The sequence below is a fragment of the Neovison vison genome, chromosome 7 (genome assembly GCF_020171115.1).
Source record: "Neovison vison isolate M4711 chromosome 7, ASM_NN_V1, whole genome shotgun sequence".
Classification (NCBI taxonomy): domain Eukaryota; kingdom Metazoa; phylum Chordata; class Mammalia; order Carnivora; family Mustelidae; genus Neogale; species Neogale vison.
Window position 1 is genome coordinate 172444242 of NC_058097.1, and position 25143 is coordinate 172469384.

Sequence of the window (25143 nt, forward strand, 5' to 3'; positions counted from 1 at the left end):
GAGAAAGCTGCGAAGCATTCAGTTAGAAATAATCACCAGGATTGAGAGGGGCTTTCTTGCTGATTTTCAGGAGTTTGGGGAGTTACTAGGACCTGTGTGAGAATAGCCACATGATCCAGAGTAATTCTGAGAGTCTTCTCAATTAAGTAGTTTCCATCCCATGTTCTCTTTGCTTTTACTCTCAGTTTAGAAGCTGGAGAGTTTCACAAGTGCCCAGGTAATGCCTGATTAAATTCTGGAGTTGAATAACAACCTGGCAGGCTTCCTTCACTTCCTTCCATGGCTTATGAAAGGGAGCAGAGTAAAACTGCGCTTTCTGGGATACTCTGCACACCAGTATTCGGGAGCTGGCGCCAAGGCCCATTGCACTCAGTATGTCTGAGGTACACACTTAGTTTCTGTTGTGCAAGGAGATAGCTTTCCAGCTGCTGGGAGAGAAAATGAAACTTTAGCTAACGTACAGGACCTTCAAATTGAATGTAAAGAATCTGCCCAGTTAATTGGCTTCAGGAAAGAACAAGGTAATGTGTGGTTTTAAATGTTCTGAGGTCCGAGGGCCTTTTCAGAGTATGATTAGAAATGAAGCAAACCCCTAAAAAAGTGTTTACTCAAAGGATATGTCATCTGTATCTGCACTGATATGATGAAAAGCAAGTTGAATTTAATCAAACAACTGGTTACTGAGCAATGGCTTCATAGAATTCAATTGGTTATTTTCAGGTTAGTCAGTTACTAGGAAAAATTCCAACTGACAAAATATTTTTTTGTCTACTTAGAGATCTGAACATGACTTGGCAGGGTTGGGTGTGCCATGCCCTTAGGGATTTTCCTAGATATGTGTATGAATATCATTACCACTTTCTGACTTGACTATGGTAATTATGGCCTCTGCCAGGCATGGAAATTACAAGGTACTATTGCTACAATTCTCTTCTTTCACTATGTAGGAGATGAATTTTATCTCCCAAGAACCCCTTTTCTGGAGACTCTACCTGTGACCTCAGACTCCCCTTCATCACTGCCCTCCTGACAACCATAACCAATTGGTTAGAAATGACCCTAGAAATAAACCCTATTTATCCTCCTGGTCATGAACACATCTGGAAATGAAGCCATAAAGTAAGAAGTATTCATGCATTTAATGCCTCAGTGGTTACTTAGCCCACTAACTTGTGATCACAAATCTTTGTGAAATCACCTGAGTTGGAGTTAAAAAGTAATTTCTTGGGGCACCTGGGTGGCTTACTGGGTTAAACATCTGCCTTCAGCTCAGGTCACGATTCCAGGTACTGGGATCAAGCCCCATGTCAGGGTCTCTGCTCGGTGGAGAACATGCTTCTCCCTCTCCCTCTGCCTGCTGCCCCCACTGCTTGTGCTCCCTCTCTCTGTCAAATACATAAATAAAATCTTTAAAAAAAAAAAAAAAAGAAGTAATTTCTTGCCAAACAAACAAACCTCAGTGAGATACATTCCCAAGTACATACCATGTTCTAGGTAAGATCAATCCCGTGTTGGCCCTTGTTTCTCCAAAGTAACTCAACAATAAGGGACAACTAGCTGGCAATTTAGTCAGCCAGGCTAGCTGAAATGACACATGGTACAATGCCTGGCTAACTATTTTGTACTTACCTATGATGGTTCCTTTCATCGGTCCCTCTCCAATTGCTTTACACCTATCAAGTCTCATAATACTTACTGGAAGAAGCAATAACATTATTGTCACTGATGGATTTGAAAATACAACCAGAATGTAACTTGGGACCGTGCCTCAAGTAAAACTAAAACATTGATCTGGATCCAAAATGGTATCCGTTGTATACAAACCCTATAGCGTCACATGCCTGATGGTGGTGCTATATATAGGGAATTTGTTTGCCATAGATCAAAATCCATTAATAGCCGATTCTGAGTCTAAAACATTATATAAGTTGAATTCATGTTTTATCTCCCCTCAGGAGCATGGGCACTTTAAGAAACAAATATTTGATTAATAATAAAGCAAATAACATGGTTATATTATTTGAAAATATTTTAATGGTTATCTTCAGGAATACAATAAAATTGATAGCTGGAAAAATTCCTTATGGTTGATAACTTTTGTTTCAGTATTCTGTGAGAAGAGAAATAGATTATTCTCATGAGTGCCAACCATTGTTTAACATAGCTTATCTTTTTTCCTAAGTCACGTGATACTATAATATGGTCATCTTTAACAATATGGTCATCATTTAACAATAACATTATGAAAAGATTAAGGGCTCCATTTTGTTGCTAAGGACATTCTACAACAATGCCCTTTGTTAGGTACACGTTGCGACATAGCATTTGCATGTATGCAGGTGTGCATGCTTGGATGCATACCTACATAAAATGGGGAGCTAAGGAAGGTTGTAAAAACCTGATTTAATAAAACGTGATAAATCACATACAAACTTTAATTCAGCTGTAGTTCAGAGAAGCAAACAACATAACTATAACAAAACATGTTGCATTCTTATCTACACATTATGTGAAGATGTTTGCTTTGTAAATATCCTCATAAAGACAAAAGATTAACATAGAGTTGTTGCTGAAACCTCTCACTATAGCAAGAAGTAACACGTATCGATGGATACCTGAACCAACTGAAAAACGGTCAAAAAGACCATTGATATCCTTAAGAGGGGTGTTTTTAATAAAAATATTAGGCTTCATGTTTAATATCTGTTAAATTTTGGTATAAATTTTCTTGTTTTGTTAATAATAATGACAACTCAATCCAGATTTTAAAAAGAGCCTCATGGTCAAAGAAATTTTAAAAATTATTTTAATTTCTTGTGACTAAAGTTAAAATTAATTTCTTATGACTAGTTTTATTTTCTATTTTTTTTTTTTTTTTGGTTAGCAGTATGAGAAGATAAATACTTTCAGACAAAATATAAAGGATATTATTCTGAGGTAGAAGCAATAGAAGCAGAAGTAGATTTAAAGATAAAATGAAACAACTTAAATTTCACAATAGTAAGATCTTATAGCAAGTGTATTTTAAAGGGATATGAGTTAAATATAAAAGACTGATGAAAGTTTTATCTTAAAATGTCATTTTTTTGTAATGTGCTGGAAATCACATCTGTGGCAAATATTTACATATATGATAAAAAAGAAATTTTGAATGTTCTTATAAAATTATACAAAAGGATAAACAGTTTTACAAAGGGATTTTAAAGGTTATACTAAAATTTTGAAGACAACTGATTCTAAATGATACTTAAGCTTCAAGTTGTTTATAGATACAGAATATTTTATTGGGCATTTTTCTGTGCTAATTAGGTCCTGACACTATAGGAGTTCCCTATGCCTTTTTATCTCCCCTTCCAATTCCATCAAGGAGGGGGAAAAAAAGAGCCAGAAAGTGGGAATATTGCTAAAAGGTGATGGAGACATTTTGAAAGCAAACTCTATTTTCCTCAGAGCATTACCATTGCAGACATGGTCACCCTCTGCATATGTTGCCAGAATAACTTTGTTAGCACAGGATAGCCCCATCAAATTTTTATTCAGTGTCAGGGCTCTTCTGGCTGGTACTACAGGCTCATTCTTAGGAGAACAGCAGGAATGGAGGAAAGGCTCAGGCCATCAACTCACAATTTTCTTGTTGAATCCTAGCTTTGCCACTTAACTGGTTTCATAACCTTGTCTAATCACTATCTCATTTCCAGTGTGTTCTCATTTATAAAATAGAAAAAGTGACGCCTACCTTCTAGTCACCTGTGGGGAGTCAGTGAGATAAGGTAGATAAACACGTGGTAGGGCTCAATAACTATAATTATATGATAACTATAGTAATTTTTGTTTCGAGATGGTAGAAATTAAAGTTTCAGCATCAATGTGAACAGAAGTTGAGATGAGTCCAACCAACCATGGAAACACTTATGTTAAATTACTTTGAGTTTGTGTCTATAGCTTGGCACATAGTAGTTGCTCAATAAATAGTAACAGTGAAAAATGAAATAATTCAGGGCACCTGGTTGGCTCAGTCAGTTGGCCTTTGGCTCAAGTTATGATCCCAGGGTCCTGGGATCCAGTCCCATGTCAGGCGCCCTGCTAAGCAGGAAACCTGCTTCTCCCTCTCCCATTCCCCCTGCTTATGCTTTCTCTTTTTCTCTCTGTCAAATAAATAAGTAAAAATCTTTGAAAAGAAAGAAGAAGATAAATGAAATTGTTCTTCTCCAATTTTATTTTTTTTTTCCTGACAGAGAGGCTTTCCCTAGTCATCTTTATAAAAGCTACAACCCTGCTTTCTTGACCTGTTTTAATTTACTTCCCATTATTTTATCGGCAGCATTTATAGTCACTTAATGTACTTTTACATTATTTTTATTGTTTATTATTTGTTCCTGTATGAGAGAGCTCATGAAAGAAAACATTTTTGGTCTTCTTTCTTAATTGCTTCATCCAAAGAACTAGACTAATTCCTTGCACAGACTAAATGCTCGCTAAGTGTATAAATGGGTGAATTAATGAGTAGATACATAAATAAATATAATTAACATTAAGAACCCCCCAAAAGTGAGAATACTAAGTATAAGACATCTGCAAGCTCACATTTCTTCTACCTAGAATATTATTCTAATTGTTGGCTCTTTCAGGTATGAGATCAACCTTTTTTCCCACTTAAAGATATCTCTTAAGCAACTTTGTATGATTGTACATGTACATCACTGAGCAATTTCCTATAGCTGGTAATAAGGGATAGGGGCTAGTTTACAAGAAGAGTTGATTTAACTATGAATTCATAAATCTTCTGTTATAGCAGGTGAGAGTGTAGACACTACTGCACACAAGTGTTTGTAAGTGGGTAGGTGTGGCTTTGGGGTATAATTTCTCCTGAACACTTTGGTTTTTTATTGCTGTTGTTGTTTTAAAGATTTTATTTATTTATTTGACAGAGAGAGATCACAAGTAGGCAGAGATGCAGGCAGGGTGGGGGGGAAGCAGGGTCCCCGCAGAGCAGAGAGCCCGATGCGGGGCTCAATCCCAGGACCCTGAGATCATGACCTGAGCTGAAGGCAGAGGCTTAACCCACTGAGCCACCTAGAGAGCAAAATTGCACCTAAGAGTGGTAAGAGTGTATGTGCTGGTTGTTAAATGAGAAAAGAGAAGGTATTGCAGCATGGCATAAGTCTTCTCAAATCATTATTTAAAACAAATCAACCCACCCAGTATACTTGTCTTTTTCTTCAGTGATGTTGGTGTGCATGGGGACAGATGGACAGTAGATGGATTATTGTTTTTAACTAGGGTCATTTTCAGACTCTGAGTTTATGACAAACAGGGTTAAGAGGTAGAGGTCTGAGGGTGTATGCAGGTGGGTGAATAAAATGGCAGACCATTAGAATCTTAAAGAAGAAAGTGAGGGCTCCAGGAGAAGAAAGGACAGTCAAAATATTATGGGACTGAGGACTGAAAAATCTTGGTCAAAGGTCAGTGGATTGAAAATATGGGTCAAGGAGTTATTGGAATTGGAGTTTATAGGGAATGAGCTAGAAGGATAGAGCTGATAACTGGAGATTAATCAAAAGTATGCTGTGGGAATACATGAATGAAATGGACAAGGAGAAGACAACTTTGAAGATAGAGCCAAGGCCCTAGAAAGATTATCTGTGTGTGTTGCAATTTCAAAGAATTATTTTAGAAATCATGTTGAAAAGAGTTGCACTAAGCCAAGAGTTTTAATATATTAAGACAAGCTAGGGATGTGTCTCCAGGGATTGTTACATGACTTCCCCTAACACAGGTAGTAGGAAGTATGGATTGATAATGTGAGACCCAAATCTGTGAATGAGGAGGGGAAGAAATGGTCTAGAAACAGCAGTGAGGAGCAAGAAATTCACCTCCTCATCTCAGTCTCTCAACTGGTATGGGAGACAAATAGCTATTAGCTGAGAATGCCCTAAGGAAATTGTCCCAGGTTTCAGTTAGCAGGAGAAGGTGAGGGGACATAAGTTACTGTTACGACACTGAGCACTAAAGGATAAAGTGAAAGTATCTCAAAAAGTGTTGGGAAGGAGTGGGAGATGGTCACAAAGGTCTTCTGTTTCCCTGAAACTGGAGAATCAGACTTTGAGGGTTAAGGGATGATCTGGAAATCTTGGTCTTCTTGAGATATGAACAGAATTAAGGAGCACAGTGAGTGAGTTATGATGGACCCAGTTGTGAGGGATAACAGGAGGAAAAGTTATGTGTGTAGGATACAGACATGGAGGCATCTTGCTAAGATGGAGAATTCTGGGCTCCCTCTAGACTCCTGCTCAGAGAAGAATTCTGAAGTAAAGCCTTTTATTCCCAACACCCAAAACAACTGCTCAGCCTTGCAAGTGGCAACCTGCTAGAAAATGATACTGTTATCTTTAACAAGTACGTGATACTCTGTTGTGCAGAAATGCCTACAAAATGCCTCCATGTCTGTATGATGGAATATACCATTATGCAAGTTTCCTTCTTTTAGAGCCTCAATTTTGTTACGAAGTGTAATCTCTCTATATGACTACTGCTCAGTTTATCAACTATGCAATTTATTTTTATAGCGACTTAATGAAATTACAACAAGGCATAAATATAATAAAATGGAAAAACTAGTACATGGAAAATAGACTTATTTTGCCACCTTGAGGAAAAGGCTGATTTACTAATGCTTTCTTAAAAATATATTAAAGAAGATAATCAGAAAATTCAGGCATCTCTAATTTGTTTTTTTTTTTTCCTGTCTAGAAAGTTAGTAGAGCTAAATAATAATAAATAATAACCATGGCAGCAACAACACACAGAGTGTATTTGCTGAGTGTCCTAAGCACTGAGCCATGACCTTGTAAGGGGCAGAGTGAGGAGAGAATAAGATGCCAAGACTAGGTCTATACACTCTGAAGAAGGTCCTTGATTTGTTTCTTGGCTCAGAACCCAGGGAAGAAGGAAAGGAAACTTATCCATAACCTGAAAGGGATTTTGAAATCAAGTTCACAGACAGAAAATAGCAATGACAAGTGGCTTTCCCATCCATTTAGACTCTAAGCACCTTAAACACTTTGGAGAGAACAATGAAAACATGCTATGTTTAACTAAGCTGACAGTTCCTAGAAGCTCTTAGCTGTAGTATAACAAGAAAGAAATTTTTGTACGGAATCAGGACAGAATCCTTAAAGAACACTTAGGATTATTGGAAACTGTCCCTTTGAATGAGTATTTGAAGCCATTAACCCTGCCTTAGGACTCAGAGTGACCTGGGGTACACAGTCAAGTTCATTTGGGGCAGGAAAACTTTATTTCTGAACTGTAGTATCATTACCTATGAAATAGCAATTAAAAAATTGTTTCTTGTACATGGAGCTGTTGTGAGGCTTTAATGAGTAACGTGTGAAATATTTAGCAGGATGGCTGGCATATATGTGAGTGATCCATTACAACTCTTCAAGGGAAGGAGATGCACAGTTTTGGAAGCTACAAAAATATGAACAGAAAATGAAGTATGAAAATAAACTGGGAAAAATCACAAGTTTACAAATTTTAAAAATCTCCACATAAATAAAGTCAAAATCCAGAAAAGTAACAATATTTTAATTAGCTGACTACCATATTTCTGTAATGCTTTTTGCCCTACATTTCTGTCTGTGTTTTATTAAATTGCCTTTTAATATAACATATAAAAATATTATAGAGAATGTATAGAAAAGCAATTCAGTCTTTCCTCTTCCTCTAATATGGTTAATTGAAAGTCTTCTTTATTGATAATTTTGAAAAGTTTATTTCAGCTTTATAATTCATTATTGGTGGTGTGCACTTTTAATGTAAATTTGAGAAAAGCTCTGGTACATTTCACATACCAGTTGAAATTTATTTTTTTTTTGAAATTTAATTTTTTTAAATATTTTGTTTATTATTTGAGTGAGGTGGAGGAGGGTTGGAGGGAGAGAACCTCAAGTAGACTCTTCACTGAGCGTGAAGCCCAATGTGGGGCTTGATCACATGACCCTTAGATCATGACCTGCGCCAAAATCAAGAGATGGATACTTAACTGACTGAGCCACCCAGATGCCCCAAGTGTTGAAATTTTAAAAATTTTCCATAGAGTAGTTTCTGGCTCTGTACTTCAGATCGTATTTCTCTTGCTTCATCAGTGCTGGACACTCTAGAACATGCCATCTCTCTATACAATCCCTGGCCAGGCTCCTGAGTCTACATATGAAGTAAAAGGAGTTTCCTCAGAAATCATTGCTATATTAAGATAGTTAATAATCACTGAACAACTTGTAGAAGTGTCTGCAGACCACATTAAATATATCTTCCTCAACGCAAACTAAATGTATCCCTGACTCAACGTTAAATTATTCCTTTTTCAAAAACACTCATGGCCAGTCTACTGCACAATGTTTGAGGAAGTCAGAGATACTGGCTATGTGTACAAGGAGCTTTTAGACACATCAAAATTATGTATATACACAATTCAACCCTTCTTGGACTAAGTAAATATTTGCTTGAATTGTGGACCAAGAAGCATTAAATTTGCTTCTGCCTGTCTGTCTCTGCAAACTCAGATATAGCGGTCCAGTTAAAAAAAGTAATCTTTTTAGACAATTAAGATATAAGCATGTATCAAAATTTTATTAGAGTTTATCTGCAAAGGAAGTCCTCTAAGAGATCAATGCAAAGATTTCTGTCTTGGTAGAGTCAGTTATAAGAAAAGAGAGTGGTTGGTAATCATTTTTAGACTCCACAAACAACAACAACAAAAATGGAAAAGATTTATTTATGGTCAAAGAGCTTTCGACTGTTGATTGATGGAGCACTGAGTGGGTGAGCAGCCAACCTCCCAGAAGTTCTCAATCTCATTTAGGTCTTTTAGAAATTTGCTTAAAAAATAAAAAGAAAGAAAGAAGGAAAGAAGGGAGGAAGGGAGGGAGGGAGGGAGGGGAAAGAAAGGAAAGGAGAGGAGAGGGGAAGGGAGGGGAGGGGGGGAAGGGGGGAGGGGAAGGGAGGGAAAAGAAAAAGAAGAAAGAAAGATTGATTGTTAAACATTTCATCTGTGGTGCTAATTTCTTCCCAGAAAGATGTTACAAATTATATAACTTGAAAACTTCTATCCCAAACCATGTTTGGAGTGATTTTTCCTTTGGCACAGAAAAAGGTCAGCATTTGGATCTAGATTTGAATTTCCGCCAAATATCTTTCTCAAGTAACTTAACCTCTAAGAGCTCCAATTTACTTATCAACTGAATGACATTAATAACCTTGTATTTACCTGGGTTGGTTGTGGAAAAGACACTGGTTGTTTTAAAAATAGCTAGCACAAAGTCTGGGACATTGTAAGTGTTCAATCAATGCTGGTTCTCTTCTTCCTCTTTGGGAATATGAGGCAACTCATTTTCACTTTTTTTGTATGCTCTTTATAGGAATAGACAAATGTGCTCTCAAAAACAACAAGTTTTGAATTGAATTATTTACTCTAGCAGAAATTTTACAGTCTTAAATACAAAAGAAGAAAAAGGACAATATAAATCATTTGCTAGGTTATGGACAAAAGAAAGTATGTGGAAACTGACCAAGACTGAATTTGTGAATCAATTGAAATATAAATAAATGACAATAGCTTTATTTTTCCTGCAGGAAGATATACAATATGTTTAAACTTTATAAAGTATATTTTGTATTGTATATCCCTTGTGTAGTAGAAACCCAGTAGAAACTTTGTCTATATAAAGTTTCCTATGTATAACTAATAGAATGTTGAAAAAAATGGTTATTGTAGTTTATTGTACTATTAAAATGAATTAAGCATAATTAGACCACTTACAAACTGTATCTTACTTAATTCATTCGATGTCCCTCTGAGGATGATTCTACTGTTGTCACTGTTCTCATTATGTAGACCTTCATACAGGGCATTTGTCACACAGTTAGCAAGGCATATAGGCAGCTTTCAAACCCAGAGCATTCCTACCCCAAACTGTTCTTTCTCCAGCACCACATTGCCTTTCCTAGGAGTTTTTTTGAGGATCACTGTAATTTGCTCAAGAAGATAAATTTTACGATATTGATGATCAAAGCAAAGCTAGTCCTTTCTTTTTTTTTAATTAAAAACCTTATTTATTTATTTATTTGTTTTTTTTTCTAATCCTGAAAATATATTCTTTTTTTTTCAATTTATTTATTTTCAGAAAAACATTATTCATTATTTTTTCACCGCACCCAGTGCTCCATGCAAGCCGTGCCCTCTATAATACCCACCACCTGGTACCCCTACCTCCCACCCCCCACCACTTCAAACCCCTCAGACTGTTTTTCAGAGTCCATAGTCTCTCATGGTTCACCTCCCCTTCCAATTTACCCAAGTTCCCTACTCCTCTCTAATGCCCCTTGTCCTCCATGCTATTTGTTATGGTCCACAAATAAGTGAAACCATATGATAATTGACTCTCTCTTCTTGACTTATTTCACTCAGCATAATCTCTTCCAGTCCTTTCTTTTTTTTTTTTTTTTTAAAGATTTTATTTATTTATTTATTTGTCAGAGAGAGAGGGAGAGAGAGCGAGCACAGGCAGACAGAGAGGTAGGCAGAGGCAGAGGGAGAAGCAGGCTCCCCGCCGAGCAAGGAGCCCGATGCGGGACTCGATCCCAGGACGCCGGGATCATGACCTGAGCCGAAGGCAGCTGCTTAACCAACTGAGCCACCCAGGCGTCCCCCAGTCCTTTCTTTTATAGTGACTATCATTCGCCTGTGGTGCGAAGTACCATTCCAATTGAACCGTACCCAGTTCCAGAGGGATGCTTATAAGGTGAAAAGACAAATATTTAACAATGTTTAGGGCTCTGGCCCTGCTGGTCAGAATGAAAGCAGACCTTCATTCTGGAGCCCTTAGTTCTGGAGCACTTTATTGGAGGCCATGATCTGTTTCAGGGTAAACTGGAAGGTATCCTGTCCTGATGTAGCTTTCCTGGGAAGGTCAGACCAGTGCGTGAAGGCTATGAGGCAACTTAGGGACTCACTTATGAGTTTGCTTTTCCTTTTTTCAGTCATAACTTCACAACAAGTATGACCATACCTTTGAGTATCAGCAACTAATCAGCCATAAATAGACTGTCTAAGAGAAATACCTTGGATGGAATTATCAAAATTATAATTATAGTTCCTTATCAATGGTGAGATTGTACATAACTTTTAGTTTCTTCTTTGCAGTTGTGATTCATTCATTCAACATACATTTATTGAAAAACTTCCTATAGAGCAGGCATTCCTGGTATGAATGTATTTCAAAAGTGAATCAGACAAGGTGCCATTCTAGTTATTTTTGCTGCTGTTTCTACATATGTCATCCGAAAATGTTCAACAGAATTAAGGGATGTTAAGTGTATCAAATAGTTGAGTGGTAAGATGAAGAGAGGGCCTGAGAAAAATTAATCCTGTGTCTAAAAGGTTACATTATATTTTATAAAAATATATGGCAGAAGCTGACAAGTTTTTATTTGCATGGACTCTGACACCACTTCAAGTAACAGACAAGTTAACTTTGGAGGGACTCTTGATACCAAAGAGTCTGCTCTGGTTGAGATTGTCATGAGAATTTTCACTGGGTTTTAATATAATATCAAGCTGCTCCTATGTTGCTTCTTATTTCTAGATGAATTTTCCGAGGGGAAAAAAATCAAGTCCGATTTTAGGAATCTGTGAAGAATTTCAGTACTGAGGGTCCAAATGTTAGGCTTCCCATGTTCTTAGAATCTAGTTATTTGTTGTTTCCTTTTTTTAATTTAATATTGTTAGCAGGGAAGAAGGAAGGGAGGACATTGGAAGTCAGAGAGAGACTACATGTGCTTGGACTAAGAGGAAATTTCACAAGACAAGCGAGTCTTGACAAACCAGTTACACGTGTGCCTGGGTCTCCTACCGTTCAGCCCAAATGTTCAGACTCTGTCTCTTTACACATATTGAAGCCTTTTATATTGATTAGCCTGCTTTATACTGACAGAAGGAACTCCGCTAATTACATTTTTTGTAAGGTACTAACCAGAAAAAGAAAGAAAGGAGATAGCGTTCTCTAGGCATGGAAATGTAAGGCGTTCCACATTTGTGGCCCTCCTGCTAATTGTAGAACCTGTTTTGTGAGGTTTCTATTTCTACCTCATGTATAGTGATGTTGCAATACTGTGTGGGAAAGGCACATTATGCTGAAGGATGTTGCTGAAAATAAATCTGGGGAATGGAAGAAAGTCTTTAGTGGTACTCGGGTGTTATCTACATTGGCAGTCTCAGAAGTACTGCTCTGATAAACTTTTGTTTCAGCTAGGTCTTCTTTTGAGAAGGTTTTCCATCTTTATCTCTTCTGATGAAAACAATACTTGGAATTCTTTGTGTTGTCCATATTCCAACGTATTTAACTTCATTTGTGTTCGGAACTGACCTCTTTCCCCAGCTCCGTCTTCAAGAGCCCCCACCTGCTCAAGTACAGTGAAGTCATTTTTTAAACTTTTTAAGTAGTGACAATTTTTCCACATAAAATTGAACTTGAATTCTCAAATTATAAAACAGTTATAGAATGGACTTCTGTGGTGAGGGACTGTCTTTCCACTATCTCCATGGTGCATAATTTGAAAACGTGTGGAATAATGAAAAGAGCATGTGACCAAGAGTTAGAGTTAAAATCACTCGATTCAACTCAATAATTCAGCTCAATGTAACAGTTATTGAACATGTCAGTATGCCAAGCACTGCAAATGCTAAGGGAAGAAGGCACTCTAGAAACAACTTCAAGTGTAGGAAAAAGCAGATGTAAAAAAAAAAATTGTAGTAAAGCACTGTAGATGCTTTGACAGATTTCTAGACAAGGCCAGTGTTACTTGCCAACCACTCTGAGCCTTTATTTCTTTAAATTTGAAATAAATAACTTGGAAAAAACTACATATAGAATCTAACCTCTTTGAGGGACACCTGTGTGTCTCAGTCCGTTAGGTGTCTGACTCCTGATCTCAGCTCAAGCTGCAATGTCAGGGTCATGAGTTCAAGCCTGCCATTGGGCATGGAGCCTACTTGAAGAAGAAGAAGGAGGAGAAGGAGGGAAGAGGAAGAGGAGGAGAAGAAGAAGAATCTAACCTGTTTGAGATGCATAACTTTATGATTCTGTGACTCTGTGCCATTGACTTTGGATCACAAGGAAAAGCCATTGGAAATGAGCATGAGGAAATAAACGGAAGTTCAAGATGCAGCACATGTATCGTTGAAGTTTAAAGTAGAGAAAAATATGTCATTATAGTCAGAGAGGCCGGAGTAAAAAAATAAATACATTGTATGGTTGCTAAGGAACAGAAGTATGTGGTATCACCTTCAGCTTTTCCATAATATTCCTCCTACCTCCATGACTCATGTGAAAGCTGGCTTTCCCTTGATCACAAAATGCCCTTCTCCAATGGCAGCCTCTCCTCCTACCCCAATCCCAACCCAGTCTCACAGGACCAAGGGGAAGAGTTGATAAACTGTACACAGGAAGCGGTTTTATACTTCTTAGCTTTGTAGGAAATAAAAGTGCTCCAGAATCCATTTCCACAAACAATTAGTGGTAACACTTTGGTAAATATTCTTTTGGGCATTATGTATATATAACGATCATATATCAGGCTCATCCAGTTACTTATCATATATACACAATATATAAATGCCTATACTGTATATATAATATATGCTATAAATTTCTATAAATTCATCTACATCTATATTTATAGTGACACATCCTTCTAAGTGAAATGGCTTTATACATGTTCATTTTTAAAGCATTTTCACTTTTCGTTAAGGCAATTCAATATGCTCCCTGTCCTCTTCATCATCTCATGGTCTCTGTCACCCTGCTCATTCTGAGTGATTGTTTCTAAGTCCTTCCACATAGTTCATGCCAAATGTTTCACCACCAATTACAATAAAATGACTTCACAGCTTATAATATACCTTTTTTTAAAAGTCACTGATTCATGGAGTCCTTCAAAGATGCCTGTTTCTTCTTGAAATTCCTATTGCCATTCTTCATTCCTGAACAGGATGCCAGGTCAAGCCCTTTCCTCATCCTTTTCTATCAGGAAAGGGCTCAGGTTCAGAGAATGCTTGTGGAAGAACAAAATCACCAAACTGAGGCATTAAAGCATTTAGCCTCTCCAGCTTACATTTCTGTCATTTGGAGCCTACTCTTTAGTCTAGGGGGCAAAATGTGAGCCAGTGGGACACATCTTGCTGATGACTCAGGGCAGTGTCATGGTTTATTTGATTATATTTTATTGGAGTTTGAATGTATTTAAATGGACAGAGCACTCAGTAGTCTAGAGTTAAGGCTCAGCCTTTCTTACTGTATTTATATTGGGCCACATGTCTATCTACCTACCTGAGATGACCCTGAGGCCACTTCCACTGGGTGCTTCTGCTTTGCCCTTTTTCTCAGGTCTTGGCATATGTCAAACGCTTTCTTCTTTCCAGGGCTACTTGATATATTTGTGTCAGGGTACTGTGCAAGCCGCCTTCTTCTTCTTCTTCTTCTTCTTCTTCTTCTTCTCCTTCTCCTTCTCCTTCTCCTTCTCCTTCTTCTTCTTCTTCTTCTTCTTCTTCTTCTAGATTTTATTTATTTATTTGACAGGCAGAGATCACAAGTAGGCAAAGAGGCAGGTGGGGGCAGGTGGTTTTTTTTTTTTTTTAAAGTTAAGGTTATAGTCACTTTCATAAACAAGACATTTATAAACTATGAGATGGAGAGGTCATCCTCAAGCAGGCTCTGTACTTGGTATGGTACTCGGAGGTTCAATAATCAATCTTGGATCAATCAATTCTCTCCAAAAAACAGTGATCCTCTTCTCTTGCGTCACAGTGTACTCCACTACCTCAGTTCCATTTTCGTTGTGATAAACCAAATCAAATTTCCCAGGTTCCTTCATGGCAGGTAAGGATGAAAGAATTTCTGTATCTACTTGCTGGGTCTCTGGATTGTGGCTTAGTATTTTTCCTTCCTTGTAATCAGAGACATCAGGAGAATAATCAGACGTTAGTTCCAAAAGCTTAATCACAATCTTTTCTCCAACTTGAGGAGCAGCTGCTAACAGTGGTTACAAACTGTAGTCCTTCTTGTATGTCTCTACTGGATTCTGGATAATAGTAGATGAGTTCGTGACCATTTCATTTAATTGCTGGTGCTTCTGATAGTCCGCGTTTCTATTTAACACGAAGTGCTCTCCCCACTGAGCAGAGAGCCTGATGCGGGGCTCAATCCCAGGACCCTGGGATCATGACCTGAGCTGAAGGCAGAGGGTTTAACCTACTGAGCCACCCAGGCACCCCAAGCCTCCCAGGTGCCCCCTGTGCAAGCCTCCTTAATGCTCAGCCGACACTTCAAAGTCTAGTCTAATTGCCCGAGTTCATACTCTGGGTTTGCAGCTCCCCAGAAACTGGCAGTGTAGTGAGATATGGTCTTCCCAGCCTCCCACTTCCTTTTCAGGCCCTCACTGCAAGCTCAGAGCCTCCTGCTGTAAACCTGGGGAAACGACTGGCTTGTCGTAATGATCAATCCCTCTGATCTTGTTAATCACTTGGTATTTTAAAAATTACTTTCTAAAATCTGGCCTTTGATAAACAATTTACATACGGTAAAATCTACAGATTCTAGGTGTCTTTTGATCACCTTTGAAAATGAAAGGGACGCTTGGGTGGCTTACTCGGTTCATTGTCTGCCTTCAGCTCAGGTCATGATCTCAGGGTCCTGATAGAGTTTTGCATCTGGCTTCTTACTCAGTGAGGAGTCTGCTTCTCCCTCTCCCTCTGCCTGCTGCTCCCTCTGTTTGTTCTCTCTCTCTCTCTCTCTCTCTGTCAAATAAATTAAATCTTTGGGGAAAAAAAGAAAATGACATAAATTTATATAGTCACTTCTCCTGTTAAAATATGGAATATTTTCATCATCTCTGTTGGTTTCCTCATTCCACCTGCCAGTCATCACAGCCCAGAAGTAATGACTATTCTAATTTTCAAAGTTAACTACCTTTATTATTAATTTTGTTTTTATTAAATTTACTAGGGTTTAGTTAAGTGTTACTTTCTGTCCTTCTTTGGTGTTTGGCATACTGATAAATTAATTTTTTTTTTTCTTTTTAGAGGGGAAGAGTGGTGGATAAGGGCAGAGGGAGGAGAGCAAGACAGAGAATTCCAAGCAGGCTCCAAACTCAGCACAAAACCCAACACAGGGCTCTATCTCACAACCCTGAGATCATGACCTAAACTGAAATCAAGAGTCAGTCCCCTAAGTGACTACGCCACCCAGGCACCCCAGCATACTGATAAATTACACTACATGCCCTCTTTCTTTTTTTTTTTTTTAAAGATTTTATTTATTTATTTGACAGAGAGAGATTACAAGTAGGCAGAGAGGCAGGCAGAGAGAGAGAGGAGGAAGCAGGCTCCCTGCCGAGCAGAGAGCCCAATGCGGGACTCGATCCCAGGACCCTGAGATCATGACCTGAGCCGAAGGCAGCGGCTTAACCCACTGAGCCACCCAGGCGCCCCCACATGCCCTCTTTCTAATTAAAACTTCCTTAGAGAATATTGATTCACTTGAGAGTTTAAATGATCTGTGAATAAGTAAATATATCTTAAACTGAGAATGGATTTTTAACACAAAGTGTAGTTGATTATTGATATTCAAAGTCAAAACATTTGTGGAAGTTAAAATTATACCAAAGTTGGTTTTCAGGCTCACACAAGCAAGATTACCTTTATTTCTTAGATTTTCTAGGAGCCGCTTCTAGACAAAGTTTATGCCAGAAAGATAAATTAAGAAATGACTATGTGACACATTTCAACTTTAAACCTTGACTGAGATCAGTGATAATTAGAATTTTGTTGCATATTCTGTGTCATGTACTGAATGAAAGACTTTAAGTTCCAGGTTTATAATTACTGCATGTTATAGTTGCTTATATGACACAATGCTTTTTTTTCCTTCAGTTTTCTTTTCATAATAAATTATTTCTCTGTGTCTCTCCCATATACTTCCTCTATATCCCACTTATTTTTTAAGTTCTAGATCTCCCTCTTGGTAACAATGATTGTGATCTTCTATTTTTATAGCAGATCCAGTATTTGGAAAACCTCATTTGTCTTCCTTTCAGTGGAGCTTGGCTATTTCGATTCTTTTAGCCTTATCTACTCTCTTTAAACTTTATATAAAATCAGTAGATAGCATGGAGAGTAGGCCTGAGGAAAAAATAATTTTAAAAATGTGAAGACTGTATGGACAATAACTAGCAAGAGTTTCAGTCCTGACTCTGCCATTTATTGACTGTATGATCTTGGACACAGTAATTTTATACCTTTGTTTCAAAAGTCTGATGATAGTAAGACCTGCCATATTTACTTGTGTTATGAAAGTAACAAAACTAAATCATGTGTAAGAAAGCACTTGTACATTTTGAAGTATGACAACAATGTAAGATAGTGTGATTATGAACATTATATTTTCTAACCAATATCAGGGCTGATTTCTAATTATAAAGAAAAAAAAAAAAACCACAACCTCAGAATCCTCTTCCCCTGGCATTCTTTTACTTGGAAGGCTAGAGGAGAATAAACACAAACTGGGAAGAACACCTCATTCCTTTATACTGTATTGTTTGTGATGGTGGTGTTTTTCCAAAAGCATGTGTTTCTATGTTTGCGCTATAATTCTGTCTTCATTATAACTCTAACTGCAATGTAAGTTAACTTTATTTAGATGACTGTGTCTGTCTACTAAATTAGGAGATCCTGGAGGTTGGAGTACCTTCCCCAAAATAAGAGAACAGCAAATGGATGGATGGATAGATGGATGGATGGATAGATGGATGGATGGATGGTTACATGGATGAATGATATCACAGTTTTTAAGAATGCACCTATGAGGTCTTAATGATGTTTGCAAAGTCTTGAATGCTGAGGTGAAGCCCACTTACTAGAAAGCAAGCAATCTGTCTCTCAGCTGTTTACACGGAAAATCCAGTTAATGATTCAGCCATTTCTTTAGTTTTTCCACTGAGTCCTCTAGTCTATGCTAAATTCATCTAGAATATTCATCCAAGAGTATCTTCTCTGGTCTTTTTCTCTTCTTCTCCTTCCACCATGGTAACCTCGTGCTTTTCCTCTCTCTCTCCCACCCTATCCTGGAGGAGTAGCATCTAGTCTTTATTGTCATTCCTGGCTGGAGAAGCCCCCCCCCCTTTTTTAAGGTCTTTTATGTGATTCTGAAGTAGCATATACAAAACAAAAGGGATGATGTATATTTATCTCACTAATACTGACCTTCTATTATAACATCACTTTCATGGGCCAGGCTAGCAAAGGCCTATGCTGAAAAAACTACTCTAGGGTTCATGCTGATAGCAGTAGTCACAGACCGGAAAGAGAGGATGAGGGAAAAAAAAAGTCCAATTGTATAAAATTAATACAAATTTAATTTATTTTAATAATTTAATAATATGGCAGAAATGCATTAATCCCAGAAAGAAAAGTAATGATAAAAGAATGCGATGTGGTTGGGCAATGAATAATGATGATGATGATGATGATGATGATATTATTATCTATAGCTACAGTCTTCTTGGAGTTTTGGAAAAGGAGAAGAAGTACACTGACCTATACTTGGGACCTTATTGAATGGGAAGAAGAGGAGGTAAGATGTTAGGAAACCAGGAGACAGAGAAACTGGAATAACATATGGTGCAGGAAATTATTCACTGTCCTTAACATCCAAGTTGAAAGGAACTAAACACCGTTAGGTTTTCCTTTGATGTTTTTTACTCCCAAGATTTCTTATTTCATGAAGTTAAGAAAGATCGTTGATGAGGTAATGTCATTTTTTCAAAGCACTTTCACAATGTTTCCTAAAATTACATTAGTGGAAAATTGTGTTAATAAACTATAGTTTAGGGTTTATTTGGAAAATAATTTTCATTTTATTTTTTAAAAGTCACTTTTCCAAGACTTACTATAAAAGTAGGTCAAAATGCAGGGATTTTGTTCCAGCTATTGGATATATGTACCTTTTTAATTTATGACTTTGATAGCTAGTAACTTTAGTTTCTCTTATAGGAAACACTTCGTCCCCAATTTGAAGCCAAGTATTACAAGATGGAGAGAGTGAATCCCATCAGTGGAAAACCTGAGCCACATCAGCCTTCCTCAGACAAAATCACTCGTCTTCTTGTCTCTATCTCAGGAATATTCTTCATGGTAAAGTACAACCATCAGTATCAGAATGTTCTGGGATCCCACATTTAGAAAGAAATTCTAAGATACCAATTCGTTTTGTGAGCCTCAGGGTCAAACCATATCCAGTTCAGTACATTTAATACATACCATTAAACAAAATTAAAATCACAGCAAGTCAAGGAGTGATTACAAAGAGAGTTTGGGAATATCTTTAAATAAAACACTCTTTGAAAGAAACAAAAACCATCTAAAATAAAATGGAAATTATATGAGTTGTCCTGATTAATTAAAACTAAGCATTCCACTTGAAAGTGGAAATTTGAACAGTATCTTACAACTTGTATTTTGACTCTAATGTAACTGAAGGAAAAAACTTAAAGGAAAAAATTGAATTTATGTATCCTTTCTTGGAAAAGCAAATTCCTTTGGCTCTTCGGACGGGGGACGGGGCAGGGACAATATCTTGGTCTGTGGTATTGCTTTTGCTTTGTCAATTATGCAAAATATGGATGTCTTCTCCTGTCTCCCATATTGTAGATTTCTTTGGTGATCACCGCAGTGTTTGCTGTTGTGGTGTATCGCCTGGTTGTCATGGAACAGTTTGCATCATTCAAGTGGAATTTCATCAAACAACACTGGCAGTTTGCAACATCGGCTGCTGCTGTCTGTATCAATTTTGTAATCATTATGGCCCTGAATCTTGTAAGTGTTTACAGTTTTCAAAAGGTTAAAAGGCATAGGTAGGGGAGAGATCTATGTTTCCTTCATGCTTGGATTGTACTTTACAGGAAGCCAATGAGTCCAACCCACGTTTCCATCAATGGCAACTCAGTTTAGCAGAAAAAAATTAATCTATGTGGTTTGGATGATGGGTTTTTTTTTTTAATTAAAATCAATTACAGTTGTATTGTCTTCCTTGTCCTTTGAGTTTATAATCTTGATGAGCAAACATTTCCATTCATTGAGTATCTATGTGTGCTGGAAAAAGTGCTATGCTCTTTTCGTTCAAATAAAGCATCTTTTGGTTCAAAAAACTGAACCTCAGTGGAGAATCTGTTACAAAAGTATAGGAAAATCTGTTTGAAATTGAAGGCTTGTTACTTCCAAGGCCTCACTTGAAATAGAAAATAGACAGCTACTCCATGTTTCTTTCTCTGGGTCTAAACAATTTTCTCTTTCCTCCCTCCCTCCCTCCCTCCCTCCTTCCCTTCCTTCCTTCCTTCCTTCCTTCCTTCCTTCCTCAGTATTTTCCGTTTGCATATCTGCCCTGTTCTATTAGGAAATATCTATCTTTGTTTAACTGTGACCTGTCTTCTTTCATGCTGTGGTATTGCAAAGATTTTGTTATCTCCTTTGGTTCTAACTATGTGACCATGTTGGTTTCTATAGCCTATTTAACTGAGATCATCCAATATTTCAATGTACTAATTTTTCAGAGCCAACATCTGATTGGTTCAACATCACCTACACTGATTGACTTGTTAACTCTATGGCTGAGAGGGCATTATTGTATCTACCTTGGCCCACATCTTCAGCAAGGTCTATGGGTAGGGTCCTATTCTCTGAAGACAGGAGGCATTGATTGGCACATTTAGGGTAATAATCTCTTTAATTAATTTAATTAATCTCTTCAATTCTTCCAACAATGCCACAAGGCCAGCATGCTCTCTATTATGTAAATAAGGAAATGAATCTGGAGAGCTTAAATAACTCTCCCTAGATGAGACATATATTAAGTGTTAGTGCAGGCATATTTACATCATGAGATAATGTCTGAAGATAGATGAGCAATAGACAAATAATGATGTTTATATTATGTAAAGTAATGTGCATTGAGTCTATATGTGGGTAAACACTGATGTTACGTGTTTAGCCTGGAGAGGGCTAGGACCATCTAAAATAATCAGAAAAGTGAAAAGTCACTGTGATAAATAAGTTTTGATGCAAGGATGGCAGTTAATATCTCCTACTGGAGTCTGCTTTCTTCAGATTCCTTTTTGCTTTGTGGAAGGAAATTACTGTTTACAGTATATCCTAATAAACCACACAAAGTGTTGAGTTTATGTCCTTGACTCATAGATTAAAGTAAATGATAAACATTGAAAAAATACAATATGGGATGGAACAGCATGGCTGGTCATGTGTGAAAGGTACTATAGGTTGCACATTACACAAAGTCACCACATTGTGGTGTTTTACACATACCACATTTTACACACAACACAATTGATGGGGGAGCCATTCACAGAACAGACATTGTAGATTTTTATATTTATGGTTATACTCTTATGGTAGATAGTGAAAGATACTGTTTCTAACAAAATCAATTGTTTTTTTTTAATTTAATTTTTTTTCAGTGTTCCAAGATTCATTGTTTATGCACCACACCCAGCACTCCATGCAATATGTGCCCTCCTTATTGTTTTTGACAATTATTCTGTAAACAGAGATTATTGGGTTTGGCTTCATTTTCTGAGGAAAGGAGCCTAAATACTTGATGTGTTTATTTCTAGGTAACACTAGCAATCAACTGGTCTGGTCTTAAATTGACTCCATTTCTTATCTGTAGTAGGCTGGTTGACATAAAAATGACTATCTAGGATCTTATAGTCTAGTGGGGACATAGGACACAGTGAGGAATGAATGCATCATAGTTGAAGCACAAAAGGCTCTGAGTAAAATGGGGGAAAAAATACTGCTCAGGCTCTCATCACTTTGTGGTGCCTGTTGCTCAAATTGGTGTCGTGATAAAAAGCAGTAGACATTAGACACAGGCAAACCAAAGATTTGCACCTGATCTGTGGGATCCTGGCCAGACCCTGTAACATCCTTGAGTTTTGATTTTTTTATCTTTCATGTGAAGATGATAAAACTAATGCATAGGGGTGTTGAAAGATTAAATGAGATCCTCTAGCAAATAAATGGTACCCAATAAATGTTAACCTTTTTCTATTTGGTTCTCTTTAATATTTTAAAATTTTATTTCTCTTTAAAAGTCTCTATACCTTCCTATTCTCTTTCTTGCAAAATACTAATATTTTATTTTTTCCCTTTCTCTTCATCTTTAAATCATAGAGTTTATTTATTAATCTTCAGTCCAAATTATAGTAATGCCAGTGATCTTTTTTTGGTCTTTCTGAATTTATTTAAAATTTTTTCATTCTTTTTTAAAATTGTTACCTATTGCCCATTCATAATTTTTTAAATACTCAAGAGTTGTCTATAGAAAAAGAATCACATCTAAGGTGTTGTATTATGTCTTTTGATCAAATTTATGTCTAAAATATAAGAAGATTTAAAATAATTAATTAGTTCATGTGAAAATTATACCACTGTGCTAATTTTCAGTAGTCTTACTTGGTTTTGTTTTTGTTTTTTGTTGTTTTTTTTTAAATTTTAATGGTATTTCTTTATTTCTAAAAAGTGGATGTTTTGTATTTTGTTGTTACTTAGGTATTTTTTGTTTGTTTGTTTCTTTTCAGCATAACAGTATTCATTGTTTTTTGCCCCACACCCAGTGCTCCATGCAATCCGTGCCCTCTCCAATACCCACCACCTGGTTCCCCCAACCTCCCACTTCCTGCCCCTTCAAAACCCTCAGATTGTTTTTCAGAGTCCATAGTCTCTCATGGTTCACCTCTCCTTCCAATTTCCCTCAACTCCCTTCTCCTCTCCATCTCCCCTTGTCCTCCATGCTATTTGTTATGCTCCACAAATAAGTGAAACCATATGATCATTGACTCTCTCTGCTTGACTTATTTCACTCAGCATAATCAATTCCAGTCCCATCCATGTTGCTACATAAGTTGGATATTCTTCTTTTCTGATGGAGGCATAATACTCCATAGTGTATATGGACCACATCTTCCTTATCCATTCATCCATCGAAGGGCATCGTGAGTCTTTCCATTGTTTGGCGACCGTGGCCATTGCTGCTATAAACATTGTGGTACAGATGGCCCTTCTTTTCACTACATCTGTATCTTTGGGGTAAATACCCAGTAGTGCAATTGCAGGGTCATAGGGAGGCTCTATTTTTAATTTCTTGAGGAATCTCCACACTGTTCTCCAAAGTGGCTGCACCAACTTGCATTCCCACCAACAGTGTAAGAGGCTTCCTCTTTCTCCACATCCTCTCCAACACAGGATGTTTCCTGTCTTGCTAATTTTGGCCATTCTAACTGGTGTAAGGTGGTACCTCAATGTGGTTTTAATTTGAATCTCCCTGATGGCTAGTGATGATAAACATTTTTTTCATGTGTCTCTTACTTGTTTTTTTAAATGTGTTTTTTCTTTCTGAAATTTACTATTGTTACCTTCTTTAGTTTTTCATTATAAAATCAATACATTTTTATTATATAAAGTACTGACAGTACGAAGACATTAAAAATATTAAGAAAAGCCACTGTTTTCTACCCAAAATGCCACTCATGTCCCTTCCTATCATAAACTAATTGTACCCATTGGAGGTAATCAATGTTAATGGTTTCATGTCTATTTATTCCCCTCACCATCAATTATTAGTGTCTTCAAAAGAGTACCCTGTGTTCCTGGTTTTGACAATTTGTTCCAAAGACCTTCTGATCTTCAAAAATCTCTCAAGTGAATTAGGAACTGACCTAATATTTTTGAAGGTGGAAAGTATTTCATAGGGGAAATGAAGAAGCCAAATGGGTCAATTAACTTTTTCTTGGGAAGGCAAGCATGACAACTCTGGGAACAGAACCTCCAGCTCCAGGAGTCAATCCTTGGTTCCTACCCAGGGAAATAGCTATCTTTTTTTCACGCAAGCTGAAGCATTTGTCATGATCAGAACCTGTAATAAATAAAATAAGAGCTTTCACCTTTATACATTTTCCCTATCAAAAGTTTCTTTTTATTTTCACTGATAGTTCAGAACACTGAAATTTGGCTTGAGTCTCCCTTGGTGTACCAGACTCCAATTTCATATTATTCCAGTGGTTTCTTAATCACCCGTCCCTTAAACTCACTCAGCCTCATTTCAAACCCCCGCTCTCAGTTACTGCCCCTTTCCTAGAATCATAGTGAACCCATATTTGCGCAGTCTTCTCTCTCATAAGCTTCCTCTCACTAAGTCTGTATAATTAGAGGCTCAATACATTCCTTCTTCAAAGTACTGCTTTTTACAGATAACAAAGGCTGAACTAGATGGAGTGAACCTCCTAAATGTAGAAATAAGACCCCTGGAGGCAGATGAGAATAGTATTATTTTTGTCATAAAAACAATCTTTTGAGGTCCTCAAAATCCCACTAGCTCTACTTAATTCAATACAAAAGCCCATGTAACTGCCTAGTCCTATAATTCATCCTTTGTTCCTTATAGAACGTAAGACTGACTATCTTTTCTCTAATTATTTATTTATACTTGGTGGGAATTTTGACATAAAGATTTAAAGATTGTTGGAAGTAGAATCAACCACAAAACCTCTCCTTTGCTCTTGCAACTAATTTAGGAAAAGATTTTTAAATGGATTTTAGTATAAAGGAAGTGAACTACACAGCCAACTCAACAAATGTGAAAAGAATGTCCTATTCCTCAGATTTTATCAGTGGAAAACCTTAATGCCCTTCTGAATTTATGTATTCCCTTCCTATCCAGGGTGTTAACACATGTCACAGATTATCAAACAGCCCATCTGATTTACCTGAACCCACAGGATTAATTTAAGGTCATAATCAGATAAACATAGATTAAAACTATTAATATCAAAGTGCTAACTCTTTAAAAAAAAATTATACCACCAAAATGATTGACCTGGAATACCAAATGCTATCTATTGTTATTTTCAGACCAACACTAAATATGCAGCACATAAAAATGTGCTTTTTGTTTCTTAATAGCTAAACTTTGTGATCTCTGTGCAACTGTATTCTCCAAATGAGGGCTTGGCCTC

At 37.1% G+C, this 25143-nt stretch overlaps 1 protein-coding gene across 6 annotated transcripts in view; it reads left to right on the forward strand.

Annotated features, from left to right (window-relative positions):
• Window positions 1-25143, forward strand: part of ANO3 (anoctamin 3) — a 420117-nt gene that overhangs the window by 358022 nt on the left and 36952 nt on the right. For all 6 annotated transcript variants that reach the window (XM_044258975.1, XM_044258976.1, XM_044258977.1 and 3 more), the window contains 3 exons: window positions 18607-18689; window positions 19109-19249; window positions 19766-19930. In XM_044258975.1, the coding sequence (XP_044114910.1) occupies window positions 18607-18689; window positions 19109-19249; window positions 19766-19930 (389 nt within the window). The remainder of the gene's footprint in view (window positions 1-18606; window positions 18690-19108; window positions 19250-19765; window positions 19931-25143) is intronic.